Source organism: Phyllobates terribilis, unplaced genomic scaffold, assembly GCF_046119375.1.
Source record: "Phyllobates terribilis strain yellow unplaced genomic scaffold, ASM4611937v1 Scaffold_56__1_contigs__length_8794411, whole genome shotgun sequence".
NCBI classification, from domain to species: domain Eukaryota; kingdom Metazoa; phylum Chordata; class Amphibia; order Anura; family Dendrobatidae; genus Phyllobates; species Phyllobates terribilis.
This window is the reverse complement of record NW_027362816.1, coordinates 8,640,240-8,657,683: the sequence shown is the minus strand read 5'-3', so window position 1 is coordinate 8,657,683 and position 17,444 is coordinate 8,640,240. Positions and strand designations below refer to the sequence as shown.

General features: G+C 47.5%; 5 protein-coding genes across 6 annotated transcripts in view; 2 read left to right on the top strand and 3 right to left on the bottom strand.

The window, feature by feature from the left end:
* LOC141192298 (oocyte zinc finger protein XlCOF29-like) overlaps window positions 1–17,444 on the top strand; it is a 303,763-nt gene that overhangs the window by 75,490 nt on the left and 210,829 nt on the right. The window lies entirely within an intron of this gene.
* The window catches only part of LOC141192248 (uncharacterized), a 231,437-nt gene that overhangs the window by 126,038 nt on the left and 87,955 nt on the right, over window positions 1–17,444 (top strand). The gene's annotated exons all lie outside the window — the stretch shown is intronic.
* On the bottom strand, window positions 40–781 carry LOC141192264 (gastrula zinc finger protein XlCGF66.1-like). The gene is made up of 3 exons (XM_073661762.1): window positions 573–781; window positions 264–443; window positions 40–180 (listed from the first exon to the last, which is right to left on the bottom strand). Exons 1-3 carry the CDS (start codon window positions 648–650, stop codon window positions 40–42), a joined length of 399 nt encoding a protein of 132 aa, XP_073517863.1. The 5' UTR covers window positions 651–781.
* LOC141192250 (uncharacterized) overlaps window positions 8,344–17,444 on the bottom strand; it is a 34,706-nt gene continuing 25,605 nt past the window's right edge. Inside the window, exons 1-6 of one of the 2 annotated variants that reach the window (XM_073661750.1) lie at window positions 12,860–12,998; window positions 12,551–12,730; window positions 12,344–12,467; window positions 12,167–12,264; window positions 11,878–11,968; window positions 8,344–9,925 (exon numbers count right to left, since the gene is read on the bottom strand). In XM_073661750.1, the coding sequence (XP_073517851.1) occupies window positions 8,382–9,925; window positions 11,878–11,968; window positions 12,167–12,264; window positions 12,344–12,467; window positions 12,551–12,730; window positions 12,860–12,931 (2,109 nt within the window). In that variant the 5' untranslated portion in view covers window positions 12,932–12,998 and the 3' untranslated portion in view covers window positions 8,344–8,381. Of the gene's footprint in view, window positions 9,926–11,877; window positions 11,969–12,166; window positions 12,265–12,343; window positions 12,468–12,550; window positions 12,731–12,859; window positions 12,999–17,444 lie in introns of those variants that run through there. The other variant, XM_073661751.1, reaches the window with a different exon arrangement.
* LOC141192263 (fucolectin-like) lies at window positions 10,456–10,995 on the bottom strand. Its single transcript, XM_073661761.1, has one exon. The coding sequence runs from the start codon at window positions 10,993–10,995 to the stop codon at window positions 10,456–10,458; it is 540 nt and encodes a 179-aa protein (XP_073517862.1).

Below are 17,444 nucleotides of genomic sequence, written 5' to 3'. Positions count from 1 at the left end.
TTCATTCTTTACATACAGATAATTATAGGCCGTGTGTATTTAGTCCTGTCTATTTCCTGGTGATGTGAGGGGCTGGGGAACCTCCATCATGATGTCCTTGTACAGATCTTTGTGTCCTTCTAAATACTCCCACTCCTCCATGGAGAAATAGACAGCGACATCCTGACATCTTATAGGAACCTGACACATACAATGATACCGTCATCCCCCCGATCCCTTCATAGCGTTACTGTACAAAGTCACAGCATTCCCAGCAGTGTCACCTCTCCAGTCAGCAGCTCAATCATCTTGTAGGTGAGTTCTAGGATCTTCTGCTCATTGATGTCCTCATGTATCAGGGGAAGGGGTGGAGGCCCTGTGATTGGGCTCAGATGTCTTCCCCATCCCTCAGACACAGGGTCCTGACAGCGCTCACTAGAGGTCTTCTTCACTACTGTGTAATCCTGGTTATGGAGAGACACATTAACAAATCTCACTACAGACATTTCCAGAGTCCTCACCTCTCCAGTTCTGTCCATCTGTTATTCCCATAGATAAGAATGATGTAATGTGACATCATCAGAATCTCTCACCTCTCCAGTAAGCCGGAAGAGGATCTCTAGGGTGAGGTGGAATATCCTCTCGGCCATCTTCTTCTTCTCCTTCTCCATCCACTAAGGTTTAAGGTAAATTTTCTAGAAGATGGAAGATAATGATGAGAACGACTGAATCTACAGGATCCTAAATGGAAGGAAGATGGCTGCTCTGTGCGCACAGGAGCTGTGATGAGGTCACAGGAGGGGAGGAGTCAGGGGTCACATGATCAGGGGCCTCAGTGGATGCAGGACTCTGCTGTGCTGGTTGTCATGGTGCTGGATGAGCTGAAGTTTATGTGTGGGGTCAGGAGGGGTTTACAGTGTGGATGTAGCAGAGCCGCGTGTGTACGAGGTGTACGGAGCAGAGCCGCGTGTGTACGAGGTGTATGGAGCAGAGCCGCGTGTGTACGAGGTGTACGGAGCAGAGCCGTGTGTGTACGAGGTGTACGGAGCGGAGCCGTGTGTGTACGAGGTGTACGGAGCGGAGCCGTGTGTGTACGAGGTGTACGGAGAGGAGTATCCCGAGTTATCTATCTGCACCCTCTGAATAGAGCGAGTTCTGCGTCACTAAGATGAATGATGATGGGAGTGTATGTGCATGAAGGAAGCTGTCAGTTTCTATGCACCTTCACTTACCTCACTATGGCTGTATACATGTGTGTATGTATTTCAGCCATTAACTCCTTGTTCGGTCTAAGATGATGTAAGGTGGCTTCCGGACACATAGTTGATGGGAGGTATGTATCACAGAGGTGGTTGTCCTAGACCAGGGGTCTCAAACTCAGCTGGGCATATGGGCCGCACATGGAAAAACATTTAATTTGGGGGGCCGCATTATTTGCATGACAAAATGACATTTTTAGTGATACCATTTTATTTTCTATACACCTTTTGAACTGGTCCTCATCTTGCAGACATGGTCTCCCCTCCAGGTCCCCCATATTGCAGACATGGTCTCCCCTCCAGGTCCGCCATATTGCAGACATGGTCTCCCCTCCAGGTCCCCCATATTGCAGACATGGTCCCCCATCCAGGTCCCCATCCAGCAGACATGGTCTCCCATCCAGGTCCTCCATATTGCCGACATGGTCCCCCATATTGCAGACATGGTCCCCCATCCAGGTCCCCCATATTGCAGACGTGGCCTTCATATTGCAGACATGGTCCCCCATCCAGGTCCCCCATCCAACAGACATGGTCTTCCATCCAGGTCCTCCATATTGCAGACATGGTCCCCCATATTGCCGACATGGTCCCCCATATTGCAGACATGGTCCCCCATCCAGGTCCCCCTTATTGCAGACATGGCCTTCATATTGCAGACATGGTCCCCATATTGCAGACATGGTCTCCCATCCAGGTCCCCCATATCGCAGACATGGCCTTCATATTGCAGACATGGTCCCCCATCCAGGTCCCCCCATATTGCAGACATGATCCCCCATCCAGGTACCCCATATTGCAGACATGGTCCCCCATATTACAGACATGGTCCCCCATCCTGGTCCTTATGTTGCAGACATGTCCCCCATACAGGTCCCCATGTTGCAGACATGTCCCCCATCCAGGTGTCCCCCCCCATACTGCGCACAGGGCCGCCCCCCCATACTGCGCACAGGGTCCCCGTCCCCCCATATTGCACTCAGGGTCCCCCTCCCCCCATACAGCGCTCAGGGTCCCAGCCCACCCCATACTGCGCTCAGGATCCCAGCCCACCCCATACTGCGCTCAGGATCCCAGTCCCCCCCCATACTGCGCTCAGGGTCCCCGTCCCCCGCCATACAGTGCTCATGGTCCCCGTCCCCCCATACTGCACTCAGGGTCCCCCCACATACTGCGCTCATGGTCCCCGTCCCCCCATACTGCGCTCAGGGTCCCCGTCCCCCCATACTGCACACGGTGCCCCCCTCCATATACTGAGCACAGGTCCCCTGTGCTGTATTTGACATGACAGAGAAAAAAATATATATATATTCTCACCTGTCCTCCGTTCCCTCGGCGTCCTTTCTGCACCTGTGGCCCGCAGGCACAGACCCCGTAACGATCGCGGCTTTCTCCAGCAGCCGCCGATATCAGCGCTGTATTGCAGTGTATTGTCGCGCAGAGACCGGCTCTCTGCACAGCAATACCAGTGCCAGCCGCCAACCTATCAGAGGCCAGCAGCTGACATCTGTACATGGCAGTGATGTCATACGCCGCCGCGCTGGGACGCAGAGGTCAGCTGCTGGCCTCTGATAGGCCGGTGGCTGGCACTGATATTGCTGTGCAGAGAGACGGTCTCTGCGCCGCAATACACTGCACTACAGCACTGATATCGGCGGCTGCTGGAGAGAGCCGCGATCATTATGGGGTCTATGTGCCTGCGGGCCGCAAGAAGCAGCCGGAGGGGCCGCATCGGGCTGCGTGTTTGAGACCCCTAGACTGTCTCTAAAGGGCCCTTGTTGGAACTGTTTACTTTGTTTTGCCTCCATTGAATGCCGTTTATTTTCCTTTGCTTGTGATGTGGTTTATGAAGAACCAATAACCCAGCAAGGACATATAAATGGAAACAGTTCCCGTGTTACCTCACCACGCACCCAAGTGAGTAGCATTCCCACAATGGGTGTTAGAAATACGGGCAGAGTTCCCAGGGAACACGTGTGACTGCTACAGAGGTACTGCATGTCCTGGACGAAGGCGGCCATAAGCCAGCAAATAACATCAGATAGCATGGAGAACCTACTGAAACACCTGGTACAAGCCCAGCTGTAGCAGCAGTACCGACAACAGCTGGCGCAAAAGAAGACAAATAAGCTGCTTATGCAACAGAGGTTCGTGGCATGGCGGTAGATTCGACTCCAAGGTCAGCTGATGATGTCTCCATCCAGAAGGCAGTAAGGAGAGCCCTGCAAAAAATGACCAAGGGTGACGACACAGAGGCCATTTTTGAAAGATTCGACGAGAGGGAGAAACTCTCACCAGGGCAATGTGCTGATGCCATACTTAACGGGGGAGCTCCAGAAGGCCTACTCTGACTTAGCCTTAAAAGATGCGCTTAGGAGTGACAATGACTGTCAGGGTACAACGTGTCCACCGCTTGGCATATCACTGTGACAAACCCCCTCCCTACCAAATGTTTGATTTGCTGAACCACATTCAAAAATGGTTGCAGGCAGAGACCTCTACCCCTGTGCAGATGGTAGAGCGAGTGGTAATGTACCGGTTTGTGCACTCCTTTCCGAGGCCAATACAGACTTGGGTTGCCCAGGGGGATCCCCGGAATACAGATGACCTGGTCAGACTGTTCGAAAGATATCACGGGGTCGATGGTTCCTTGGGGACCCCCAAAAAGGGGTGGGTCGTCCAAGATCAAAAGGCTCAGGGGAGGTTATACCAAAGGTTCCAGCTGGCAATATATGCTGGAAATATCACGGCCCAGGCCATATAGCACCCCATTGTCCCCTGACTTCCAAGCAGATGGACTGTAGCCTGGGTTGCCACTGTTCATACTATGTGTATCCAGTTTGCAGTGCGATCTTTCCACGCAATAAGGGGCCACAAGCTTGTCCTGTAATGGGGAATTGTCGGCAAGTGACTGGACTGCTAGTCTTAGAAAGTCTGTTGACCCTAGTGAGGTACACATTTCCTCTCCAGCTGATCCCTGGAAAGAAAGTTGACGTCAATTGCTTTCACGAGGATGCTGTCCTAAACAGTATAGCGCAAGAGCCACGGGCTGACACCAGGTTTCCCTATTTTATGTTGAGTGGGGAGTTATTGTACAGCGTTATTAAGGTCAGAGAGGAAATAGTGGAGCAATTGTTGGTACCCTGACCATGTAGACGAAGGATGATGGACATGGTCCATTTACATGTCTTGACCATTTGGATGTGGATAAAAGTGGATAAGTGGTTGTGCGGAAGTTCTAGTGGCCTGGATGTCACCTCATATCCAAGGCCTTTCCACTTCATGCCGACTCCAATTCAAAAATATTTCCCGGATCCGCACATTCCTCAACCATGAATCTGCAAAAACACTAGTGCGTGCCCTCATCATCTCTCTCCTTGACTACTGCAACCTCCTGCTCTGTGGTCTCTCTTCTAACACTCTCGCACCCCTGCAATCTATCCTAAACTCTGCTGCCCACCTAATGCACCTGTCCCCCCGATATTCTCCTGTCTCTTCCCGCTGCCAATCCCTGCACTGGCTCCCCATTGCCCAGAGACTCAAGTTCAAGACCCTAACCTTGGCATACAAAACCATCCATAGCCTGTCTCCTCCATATATCTATGACCTAGTCTCCCGGTACCTACTTGCATGCAACCTCCGATCCTCAAAGGACCACCTTCTCTACTCTGCTCCTTTCTCCTCTTCCCACAATTGCATACAAGATTTCTCCCATGCATCCCCCCTACTCTGGAACTCTCTACTCCAACACGTCAGACTCTCGCCTACTGTGGAAACCTTCAAAAGGAACCTGAAGACCGCCCTCTTCCGATAAGCCTACAAACTGCAGTAACCCTCACTGCATGACCAGCTGTACCCTCACCTACGGTATCCTCACCCCCCTTCTACACTGTGAGCCCTCACGGGCAGGGTCCTCTCGCCTCCTGTGCCAGTCGGTGACTTGTTTTTGTTTAAACTATTGTACTTCTTGTCTGCTATGTATACCCCTTTTTCACATGTAAAGCGCCATGGAATTAATGGCGCTATATTAATTAATAATAATAACCTAGAAGACTAAAACTGTACCAAGTGTACATATGTGGCAAGATAGGGAGCCAGTTGAAACTCCCGTGTTTTCTGGACAAGCCTGAAGCAGATGTTGAAAGAGTCATAATAGCAAAGATGCCGTTGAAGGCTCAAAAATAGCAGTGCGGGAGTTGTTGCAGCAGAACAGGGACCTGTTCTTAGATTTGCTATTTTGTACAAAGGTCATAGAACATGAGGTTCTGATGGAATCCCATGTGCGGGTGAACTTGAAGCCCTATCTAATTCCTGAGGCCTGGCGAGAGCTATTCTCCAAGGAATCTCTGAGTATTTGAGGAATCAGAGAGGGTGGTGTAGCCCTATTGTCCTGGTTCCAAAACCTGATGGCGAATGGAGGTTCTGTAACGATTATAGGAAGCTGAATGAAGTCCAAGTTCAACGCATATCAGATGCCGTGTGTAGATGACCTGATCGCGAGACGTGGGCTGGCAAAGTATATAACTTTGTGACCCACTACTACTCAGGTAGCGTTAGCCCTCCGTGGGAAAGGTGTACTCGGACTGCGGGCCGGTGGTAGAGGGGGATGCAGTGGTGGCCTTGGCTCAGTCCGTGGCCAGGGCGCACACATTAAAAATATGGGGTAGTGGATGAGTGGTTATTTGTCGGCTACGCCACCTGTGGTTTCTGCTGAGGACCACCAGCGCTGCGCCAGTCCTCTGAGGCCGGTGTTCTAGCAGCTTGGGATGGAATAGCTCCCCGCAGGTGGAGCCAGGCCTCAGGGCAGAGTAGAAGAAGTGCAGTGCAGAGGAATGGTGGGTGCGGTGCCGCGCAGAAATGAGAGAGAAGAGGCGGTGTATGAAGTCATCCAGGTTTTACTCACGGTAGACTTGTTTTCAGCCACAAAGCTTCTCTTTGTTCCTCACGGCGCGCTGCGGCCACCAGGATGGGGTTCAGCTCACTCCGGGTAGCTCGGATGCACCAGACAAAACCCCTCCACCAGTGTGTTCCTCTCACTTGCTGTACTAGAACCGCCTCGTGCCCCTACTAAGTCCCGTACGGGTACCGCAATGTCCGCTGAAGGTGGCTTGTAGCCCCCGGACCGCCTAGGTCCCTTATTGGTGACTGGTGTGTAAACGTGGCGTAAGGCTGGGGTCCCTCTGGATAGACGCAGATTAAGGGGATACAGGTGGCGACTCCGCTCCATCCATATTCCCCCTGGGATCCACTTCAGCCTCCGGACTTTTCTGACAGAGACCTGGAGTACAAAGTCAGATAATCGGGGACCGGTACCCCCTCTTGCGGCAGGAGTCTCTCTGGCGGGGCCAGAATAAGGGTAGCAGGTGGCGACTCTGCTCCGTCCACATCCCCTGAGATCCTTTCGCCTGTGGAGCTCTTCTCCTCTGCTCCCCTCCTAGGCCTTCTGGTGTGGACTAAGACATAGGACACAGCCAGCTGTAACTCAACTCTGCCCCAGCCCCCAATCTCAAGGCCTGAGACCGGGAATCACAGCCTACTGAGGCAGATGCAGCATGTACTAACTGTCACCTCCAGGGAACTGCGACAAAAAACCCGGTATTAAAGATGGCATCCATATTTATATGGATGTATTAGTGTAACCGTAAAGTGCTTCCTCCACCCTACTCACTACAAGGTTCCCCCTACTTTTGGTCCCCCCCTTACTCCTCCATTCAGGACTGGGGTAGCACATTGTGCTCTAAACCACCTTCAGAATGGGAGTGTGTAGTGTTGGATGTGTGGTGGGGCCCTGTGTGGTGCTCCATCCTTACCTCGGAGAGGAGATACCACACCTCGTTCCATGAAGTGCAGTACCCCTGTCGCGACTGAACTCTCAGGGGCGCCACATAACCACCTTGGATTTAACTAAGAAATATTGGCAAATCCCCATGTCACAAGAAGCCAAGGAGAAGACTGCCTTCTCTATGCCCAACGGATGTTTCCAATATGTCCGGATGCTGTTTTGTCAAAAGGGAGCCCTGGCCACCTTCCAGAGTGCCATGGACTGGATCCTCGCAATCCATAAGAATTACACTGCATCATACTTTATATATTGTAATCTTCAGCCCAGATTGGAGATGTCACCTGCAAAAGGTCCAGTCGGTGTTTGATCCTCTCAGGAAGGCAGGGTTTTCTATAAATCTGAAAACATTTTGCCATGGGAAATAAAGAGGCCGAATAACTAGGATATGTAGTAGGTAGAGGCGAGATCAAACCCCAGATCAGTAAAGTAGATGCAATCCAAAACTGGCCGAGACCACTCTTAAAGAAGCAAGTTAGAGCCTTTCTGAAAATGAAAATAACGGACAGCAGTCATGTAATGTGTGGTCTCTAAGTAAAGGTAGTGTGACGGGAGCTAGTTACCCCATCCGCAGATGTCCAATCTTCTTCTGCCTGCCCCTGACATGGAAAAGCTTTTCTTACACTGGGATATATAAAATATGACTATCGCACTGTGTCTCCAAGATGGACTAAAACTTTTATTCTTACAAGCAGGTTTTATAGAGAATCACACAGGCTATTTTTAGCACCCATTGTTCTCACCAGATAATACCCACAGTAGGCTCCCAGACAGCAGTTAGGCAACAACCCATTAATCAGCACATTGTCTGTTTGCCCCTGCTAAGTGAGCACAGGAAGGTGGGGGCCAGGAGTGCTTTGGTCACATCACAAAATGTCCAACAATATGTGATCCACAATATTCGCCCCACTTTGTAACATTATGTCCCATTAGCTGCATAGGCGCTACGACAACCCCCATGTGGCAAAATCTTGGAGTACGGGGTTGATCCATCACAGGTAAATTTGCAATAAAAAAGATGGCATCACTTGCTAACTTCTGCGATCAACCAGTGAGGAGTTATCGCAGAAAATTAGAGATTGAATAAAACCAAGAAGGGCGGAGACCAGCCCACGTGAGGTCATCACAGGGGTGTGTGGGCAGCGCCCCCGTCGGCATAAAAGATCAGGCCGAATATTGATCTATACTCATGCCGGGTTATACATATTTGTGTAAGCGGGGGTCCTGTTCCATAACGGTTCGTTTGAGTGCTTCCCTCCAGCTAAACTGAATGGTCTCTGCGATCGGTCTAGTAAGTCCTTCTATTAATCCCTTTTTATTTTGTGTAACTGTATATGCTGTATTAAACATGAACCCTGGGTGAAACATTTCCCACATTCTGGACATGAATATGACTTTTCTCCAGTGTTAATTCTTTGATGTTTTTGAAGATCTGGTTTCCGGATAAAACATTTCCCACATTCTGAACATGAATATGGCTTCTCTCCTGTATGACTTCTGTAATGTTTATGAAGATCTGGTTTCTGGGTAAAACATTTCCCACATTCTGGACATAAATATGGCTTTTCTCCAGTGTGAATTCTTTGATGTCTTTGAAGATCTGGTTTCCGGATAAAACATTTCCCACATTCTGAACATGAATATGGCTTCTCTCCTGTGTGAATTCTTTGATGTTTATGAAGATCTGATTTCTGGATAAAACATTTCCCACATTCTGAACATGAATATGGCTTCTCTCCTGTATGACTTCTGTAATGTTTAAGCAAATCTGACTTATTGCTGAAATATTTCGCACATTCTGAACATGAAAATGGCTTTTCTCCTGTGTGACTTCTTTGATGCATAAGCAATTTAGATTTATGTTCAAAACATTCCCCACATTCTTGACATGAATATGGCTTTTCTCCAGTGTGAATTCTTTGATGTTTTTGAAGATCTGGTTTCTGGATAAAACATTTACCACATTCTGGACATAAATATGGCTTTTCTCCAGTGTGAATTCTTTGATGTCTTTGAAGATCTGGTTTCCGGATAAAACATTTCCCACATTCTGAACATGAATATGGCTTCTCTCCTGTGTGAATTCTTTGATGTTTATGAAGATCTGATTTCTGGAGAAAACATTTCCCACATTCTGAACATGAATATGGCTTCTCTCCTGTATGACTTCTGTAATGTTTAAGCAAATCTGACTTATTGCTGAAACATTTCGCACATTCTGAACATGAAAATGGCTTTTCTCCTGTGTGACTTCTTTGATGCATAAGCAATTTAGATTTATGTTCAAAACATTCCCCACATTCTTGACATAAATATGGCTTTTCTCCAGTGTGAATTCTTTGATGTTTATGAAGATCTGGTTTCTGGATAAAACATTTCCCACATTCTGAACATGAATATGGCTTCTCTCCTGTGTGAAATGTTTGATGTTTATGAAGATCTCGTTTCTGGATAAAACATTTCCCACATTCTGAACATGAATATGGCTTCTCTCCTGTATGACTTCTGTAATGTTTAAGCAAATATGACTTATCGCTGAAACATTTCCCACATTCTGAACATGAAAACGGCTTTTCTCCTGTGTGACTTCTCTGATGTGTAAGCAATTTATATTTAGTTTTAAAACATTTCTCACATTCTGAACAGGAAAATGGTTTCTTCCCTGTGGGAATTATTTGATGTTCGACATCCCTTCTCTGGCTTTCATTTTGCTTAACAGTCTGTGATGAATCCAAGTAGATGACGGATTGAAAAGGCTCAGATGATTGATTTCTGCTCTGAAGGGCTGGAGGTATAGCTGGAATAATGGCACGCTTTTCATAGGTATCTGGTTTGACACCACAGTCATCTGCCAAGAATAAATCTGATTTTATTATTTTTTAATATCAATGCCTTATATTTTATAACATTTCTCTATACCTAATTCTATACAAATCAAAGTATAATGAAACTATGACCTAAGACAGTGGTGAGCCACCTGTGCACAAATCCCATGGTACTGAACCCCTAACGTACCATCGACGAACATAATACATATACGCAGAAACTTTTGAGGCAATAAAGGGAGGATTAAAAATAAGCTTTATTACATTACAATCTAAAGCAACAGAGAAAAATACACGCCATAAAAACAATGAAGATGGGGTATTCCCATCTCTGAGAAACTATACCAATATGTAGTAGGTGTAATAAAAATAAGATTAGCAAATATCTCCAATTAGAAATGTAGTATAGTTCTTTTGATTCGCTATGTCGCTTACCCCATGTTCAGGGCATTGCAAGTTAGTTGCTAGTGGTCATAACTATGGATACCTAAGCTACTGCAATGCTCTGCACATGGGGTAAGTGACAAAGAATCAGGAGAACTATACCACATTTCTAATTGGAGTCTGAATAAACCTCGACCTCACACATCGACAGGTACTCCGAGTGTCCTGGGATCACCACGCTGACGTAGCGACCCTCCATCCCCTTACAGCAGAAGGGCATGGTGGCAGAGACCACATTTGTGACTGTGCCGCACACTGGAATGTTATTGTCAGGGGAGTTCCCGATTCGGACCTCGGCCCCCATCAGTCGCTCCAGACCACAGTCCATCCTGTTAGTTATGGCGACGCTGGATATTTTGTAGCTCTGGCCCAGGTCCAGCTTCCACCAGGGATCCTTCTCCAGGTTGGTGTGGGTGCAGAAGCCACTACTGAAGTCGGTGTCTTTGTTCCCATCGATGGCGTTCTTAGCCAATATGCTCCTGGTGGCATACGGATAGTCCGACACCTGGGAGGCCACTCTGGTCCTTGCTATGTTTGTGGCTACAGGTGCCGGAGCGCATCCCAGAGCCAGAACCACAGATCCCAGTAGGATCAGAGAAGATGGGGGTCGGTACGTCAGCGTGGTGATCCCAGGACACTCGGAGTACATTTCTAATTGGAGGCATTTTCTATTATTATTATCCTACCTACTATATTTTGGGATAGGATTTTGGAGGTGAGAATACCCCTTCAAGGCTGTATGCTTAGGACTTATCCAGGACTCATCCAGATGCCTCATTCCATTGTTTTTTGTGATTACGTTTATCCCTCTTAAATGGCTTTTTGTATTTTTATGTGTTTTCAACTGCGATCTAATAAATTGTATTTTTAATCTCTATATTGTCTCACATTTCTCTGTACACAGTCATGGTTGAAATAGTTGACGCCCTTAAAATTGTTCCAGAAAATGAAGTATTTCTCCTAGAACATTATTGCAATTACACCTGTTTTGTTATAGACACGTTTATTTCCTTTGTGTGTATTGTCACTGATCTTTTCTACAGAAATGTTCAATGGAGAATCAAAACTGGACCTTGACCAGATTATTACCTGACCCTACTTCTAAACCCTTTTCTGATCTGCCTACATACTTCTTGTTGACCGCAGAATGGTTTGGCTTCTCACTTGACTGTCCTTCCGGGACGTGTACTGCTGCTAGATATTGACCTTGGCTTCTCCAGCTTAGATGTTCACCTGCCTGACTTCTGTGTGTGGCCCGGCTCTCTTCTTGACATTCAGCTGTAATCTGGCAACTCACAACTACATTACAATTGGAGACATGGCGCCTTTCTGCAGCAAATAAAATTCCATTTAACCAATGAAACTTTGCTGCCAAAATGCGTTAATCAAAAAAGGTGCAAAAAAAAGCTTTTTTTGTTATGCATCAAATCTATCTGCAAGTAAAATGCACGTCAATTACTTGTGTGATCAAACTCATAATATAATGACCACAGGATCTGTGACGTCTCTGTATCTAGTGGTCACTACTCACCTGGGTGGTCATATGTAGGAATCTCCTCTTTACACCGCTCATCACCCCTCACATATGTCTCTGTAGTATTAATATGGGTCAGATCTTCACCCTGAAACAAATATTGTAAAAGTCACAGACAGATGGAGAAGTCCCATCTATGATCAGCTCTAATCCTGCCATCTCCACCGCTCTCATTACACAAGTATAAAACATATAATACTGGTGGATAAAACAAGACTGAGCACAAGACCCTCACAGCCGTCTACACATCATAGGGGAGATCTCATGACACCTTCTCTCCATCTACCTGATGATCCTGAGGAACATTGGGGTCTTCTTGTTTACAGTCCTGTGGAAGAAGAGGACGGGGACATCTCTCTGGTGTTGTCCTCTTACTGGATAGATCTGGAGGAAACACATACAGGGACTGAATTCATTCTTTACATACAGATAATTATAGGCCGTGTGTATTTAGTCCTATTACCTGGTGATGTGAGGGACTGGGGAACCGTCATCATGAAGTCCTTGTACAGATCTTTGTGTTCTTCTAAATATTCCCACTCCTCCATGGAGAAATAGACAGCGACATCCTGACATCTTATAGGAACCTGACACATACAATGATACCGTCATCCCCCCGATCACTCCATAGCGTTACTGTATAATGTACCAGCATTCCCAGCAGTTTCACCTCTCCAGTCAGCAGCTCAATCATCTTGTAGGTGAGTTCTAGGATCTTCTGGTCTTTGATGTCCTCATGTATCAGGGGGTGAGGTGGAGGCCCCGTGATTGGGCTCAGGGGTCTTCCCCATCCCTCACACACAGGGTTCTGACACCGCTCACTAGAGGTCTTCTTCACTACTATGTAATCCTGGTTATGGAGAGACACATTAATAAATCTCCCTCCAGACATTTCCAGAGTCCTCACCTCTCCAGTTCTGTCCATCTGTTATTCCCATAGATAAGAATGATGTAATGTGACGTCATCAGAATCTCTCACCTCTCCAGTAAGCCGGAAGAGGATCTCTAGGGTGAGGTGGAATATCCTCTCCGCCATCTTGTCTCTGTCCATATCAACCTTTGACAGGAAACTTCTCTTATATAGAAGATCTTCACTGAGAGGATCCGATATTGTAGAGACCTGAATGAGAAGAAGATGAGAAGATGTAACGTCATCAATAATTCTATGTAATAATACAATCACTGATTCCGGTATAAAGCAGTAATCTGTGGATATGATCCTGGATGATGCCGGAAGAAGAAGTGGATTTTTATGGCGGCCGTTAATGAGCTTCGCTTTGAGGACCGGAGGAGGTTTGGCCTGAACGCTGCACTCGTGGTGTGAACACGGACATAGTAGATTATTTAGGGATATTTTCTTGTCCTGCCCTAAACTTGCTTATTCAAGTGAATAGGTCCACGAAAAAGAACAGCCTGTCCACGGATGATAGCTGTGTGTTAAAGAGTTTATCCAGGACTATATTATTTTTATAACTATGGGCAGAAGAAGTAAAAGGCAGATAGTTCCTAACTGCCTGCCTGCCCTGCCTCAATGTCTGCGGGAACAGAGCGGTCACGGACTGCTCCTGCCAGTGACTCTGCGGCTTCTAATGAGTCACGTAGACGGAGCAGCGGCTTCTCTTTGGCTCTGCTTTCTTGATGGGACGTGACTGACGACATCACACTGATTGTCAGCTGCCTCCCTGCTGCCTCCCTGCGAGCAGCCAGCGGTCAATCAGAGGGATGATTTATTTCACCATGCAAAAAAAACAGACACAAAATAGACGCATAGTGTGAATAACGGCAAATTCTGAAAGACAATAATGGGGTATCTCCACATACCTCCACCTGCAGACAGGGCCGCCATCAGGGCATCACTGCCCTTACTGCTGTTTGGGGCCCCGTGAGCAGCAGTACAGAGAGGGGCCGGGTCTAGTCAGGGCCCCCCTCTTGTGCGTCTGCTCACGGCGCTCCATGCACGGCACTCCATGCTGTAATAAAGTGCCGAGCACTGGGGCGCACACCGCCTTAGATGGCGCACATATTGGCACCGAGTTCCTTACTGAAGCTGCGCCGCTGCAGCAGCTCCTTCATACTTCAGGAGTCAGGAGCACCCGGTGGCGGCGTGCACCTCCTCATCGCAACAGGAGCGCCAGGATGCTGCAGGGATCGTATGTGGGGTAAGTATGACAATTTAATTTTTTAAAAAAAAATTAAATGGAGTGGGGGGAGGATGAGCTGCACATGATGGGGAATTGGGAGTGGAGGGAGGATGAGCTGCACATGGTGGGGAATTTGGAGTGGGAGGAGGATGAGCTGCACATGGGGAATTGACAGTGGGGGAGGATGATCTGCACATGGGAATTAGCAGTTGGGGGAGGATGAGCTGCACATCATGGGGAATTTGGAGTGGGAGGAGGATGAACTGCACATGGGGAATTGGCAGTGGGGAAGGATGAGCTGCACATGGGGAATTAGCAGTGGGGGAGGATGAGCTGCACGTGATGGGAAATTGGGAGGGGGGAGAGGATGAGCTGCACATGATGTGGAATTTGGAGTGGGAGGAGGATGAGCTGCACATGGGGAATTGGCAGTGGGGGAGGATGAGCTGCACATCGGGAATTATCAGTGGGGGATGATGAGCTGCACGTGATGGGGAATTGGGAGTGGGGAGAGGATGAGCTGCACATGATGGGGAATTTGGAGTGGGAGGAGGATGAGCTGCATATGGGGAATTGGCAGTGGGGGAGGATGAGCTGCACATGGGGAATTAGCAGTGGGGGAGGATGAGCTGCACATGGGGAATTGGCAGTGGGGGAGGATGAGCTGCACATGGGGAATTATCAGTGGGGGAGGATGAGCTGCACATGGGGAGTTGGCAGTGGGGGAGGATTAGCTGCACATGGGGAATTAGCAGTGGGGGGAGGATGAGCTGCACATGATGGGGAATTGGCAGTGGGGGAGGATGAGCTGCACGTGATGGGGAATTGCCAGTGGGGGGTGGATGAGCTGCACATAATGATGAGTTGGGAGTGGGGGGAATGTTGGGTGTGGTGAGGAGGATGAACTGCACATGGGGAATTGGCAGTGGGGGGAGGATGAGCTGCACGTGATGGGGAGTTGGCAGTGGGGGAGGATGAGCTGCACGTGATGGGGAATTGCCAGTGGGGGGTGGATGAGCTGCACATAATGATGAGTTGGAAGTGGGGGGAATGTTGGGAGTGGTGAGGAGAATGAACTGCACATGGGGAATTGGCAGTGGGGGGTGTGAGCTGCACATGGGGAATTGGGAGTGGAGGGGTGAGCTGCACATGGAGGATTGAGAGTGGGGGGAGGATGAGCGCATGGTGGATTGGGAGTGGTGGGTGGGAAGAGCGAACGGTGAATTAGGGGTGGGGAGAGCAAATGGTGGATTGAAAAGTGGGAGTGGGGAAAGCACATGATGAATTGGGAGTGGGGTGGGGAAAGCAAATGGTGAATGGGGGATGAGGGAGAGTAAATGATGAATAGAGGGTGGGGGTGGGGAGAGCAGGAAATAATGAATTGGGGCAGAGGGTCATGTAAATATAATGAATCGGGGGAGCAGGAGGTACAGAGTGGGGGGCATTGCGGATGCAGGAGTGTGACTGGTAATAAATTCTGGGAAAGAGTACAGGCTCTAATTAATTTACATATTTATTAGGTGGGGAAAGTGGCTATTTACAGTTATTTGGGGCGCAGGGATGGATTACAATTATATTTGGAATGGTGGGTTGCATAATGACTAATTATATATTAATGGTGGGTGCACATCTGTATTCAGCTGTGTAATGTAGAAGTTGGGGAATATGCTCTACATAACTGTGTTATTTTATTCAAAGACAAGTCCTGGCTGGAAGAAGTGATGGTGGTCTGTGCTGGATGAAGGAGAAAAGTGAAGATGAAGGACTTCAACTAGAGACGTCACTGGTGAGTCAGTGTATTACATGTACAATGACACTATATACTATGTACAGGGCTCCTGTGTATAATGTCACTGGTGATCACTGTATTACCTGTACACTGACACTATATACAGAGCTCCAGTGTATAATGTCACTGATGATCACTATATTACCTGTACACTTTCATTATACACTGTATACCATGTACAGAGCTCCGGTGTATAATGGCACTTATGGTAATATTAGTATTATGGTTTTTTATTAATGATCAGTATTGTAATAAGGTGACAATGTGGTGGTAACATGTGGTCTGGTCATGGTGTGGCATTTTTTGTCCCTTCTGTGTGGTATTATTCGGTCACTATGTGGTGGTAATATGTGGTCTGGTCATGGTGCAGCGGTATTCCTTGTATGTGGTATTATTCGGTCACTATGTGGTGGTAATATGTGGTCCGGTCATGGTGTGGTGGTATTTGATCCTTGTATGTGGTATTATTGGTCATTTTAAAAAATGTGTATGACACATTCCCTTAAAGAAAAATAAATAAAAATATACCTAAAAAGAGTATTGGGTACTTTAAGAAAATTTTAATAGGTTAGAATAGAGTAGGGCCCGGCCAGAAGAGTCTAACTTATCGTGGTGGTGGTTTTAAAAATCTTTTGGCCAAAACAAAAGCTGCTGGCTATGTACAGTGGGGAAAAAAGACTATTTAGTCAGCCACCAATTGTGCAAGTTCTCCCACTTAAAAATATGAGAGAGGCCTGTAATTCACATCACAGTTAGATCTCAACTATGAGAGACAAATTGAGAAAACAAATCCTAAAAATCACATTCTCTGATTTGGAAAGAATTTTTTTTTTCAAATTTTGGTGGAAAATAAGTATTCGGTCAATTACAAACAAGCAAGATTTCTGTCTCTCACAGACCTGTAACTTCTTCTTTAAGAGGCTCCTCTGTCCTCCACTCATTACCTGTAGTACTGGCACCTGTTTGAACTTGTTATCAGTATAAAAGACACCAGTCCGCAACCTCAAACAGTCACACTCCAAACTCCACTATGGTGAAGACCAAAGCAGCTTGGTGTAAAGAAATCAACTGTGGGAGCAATAATTAGAAAATGGAAGACATACAAGAACCACTGATAATCTCCCACGATCTGGGGCTCCACACAAGATCTCACCTCGTGGGATCAAAATGATCTCAAGAACGGTGAGCAAAAATCCCAGAACCACACAGGGGGAGGCCTAGTGAATAACCTGCAGAGAGCTACGACCAACGTTACACAGGCTACCATCAGTAACACACTACGCCGCCAGGAACTCAGATCCTGCAGTGCCAGACGGTTCCCCCTGCTTAAGTCGTTATATGTTCTGGCCCGTCTGAAGTTTGCTAGAGAGCATTTGGATGATCCAGAAGAGTATTGGGAGAATGTCATATGGTCAGATGAAACCAAAGTTGAACTGTTTGGTTAGAAACACAACTCGTCGTGCTTGGAGGAGAAAGAATGCTGAGTTGCATCCAAAGAACACCATACCTACTGTGAAGCATGGGGGTGGCAACATCATGCTTTGGGGCTGTTTCTCTGCCAAGGGACCAGGACGACTGAGCCGTGTACATGAAAGAATGGATGGGGCCATGTATCGTGAGATTTTGAGTGCAAA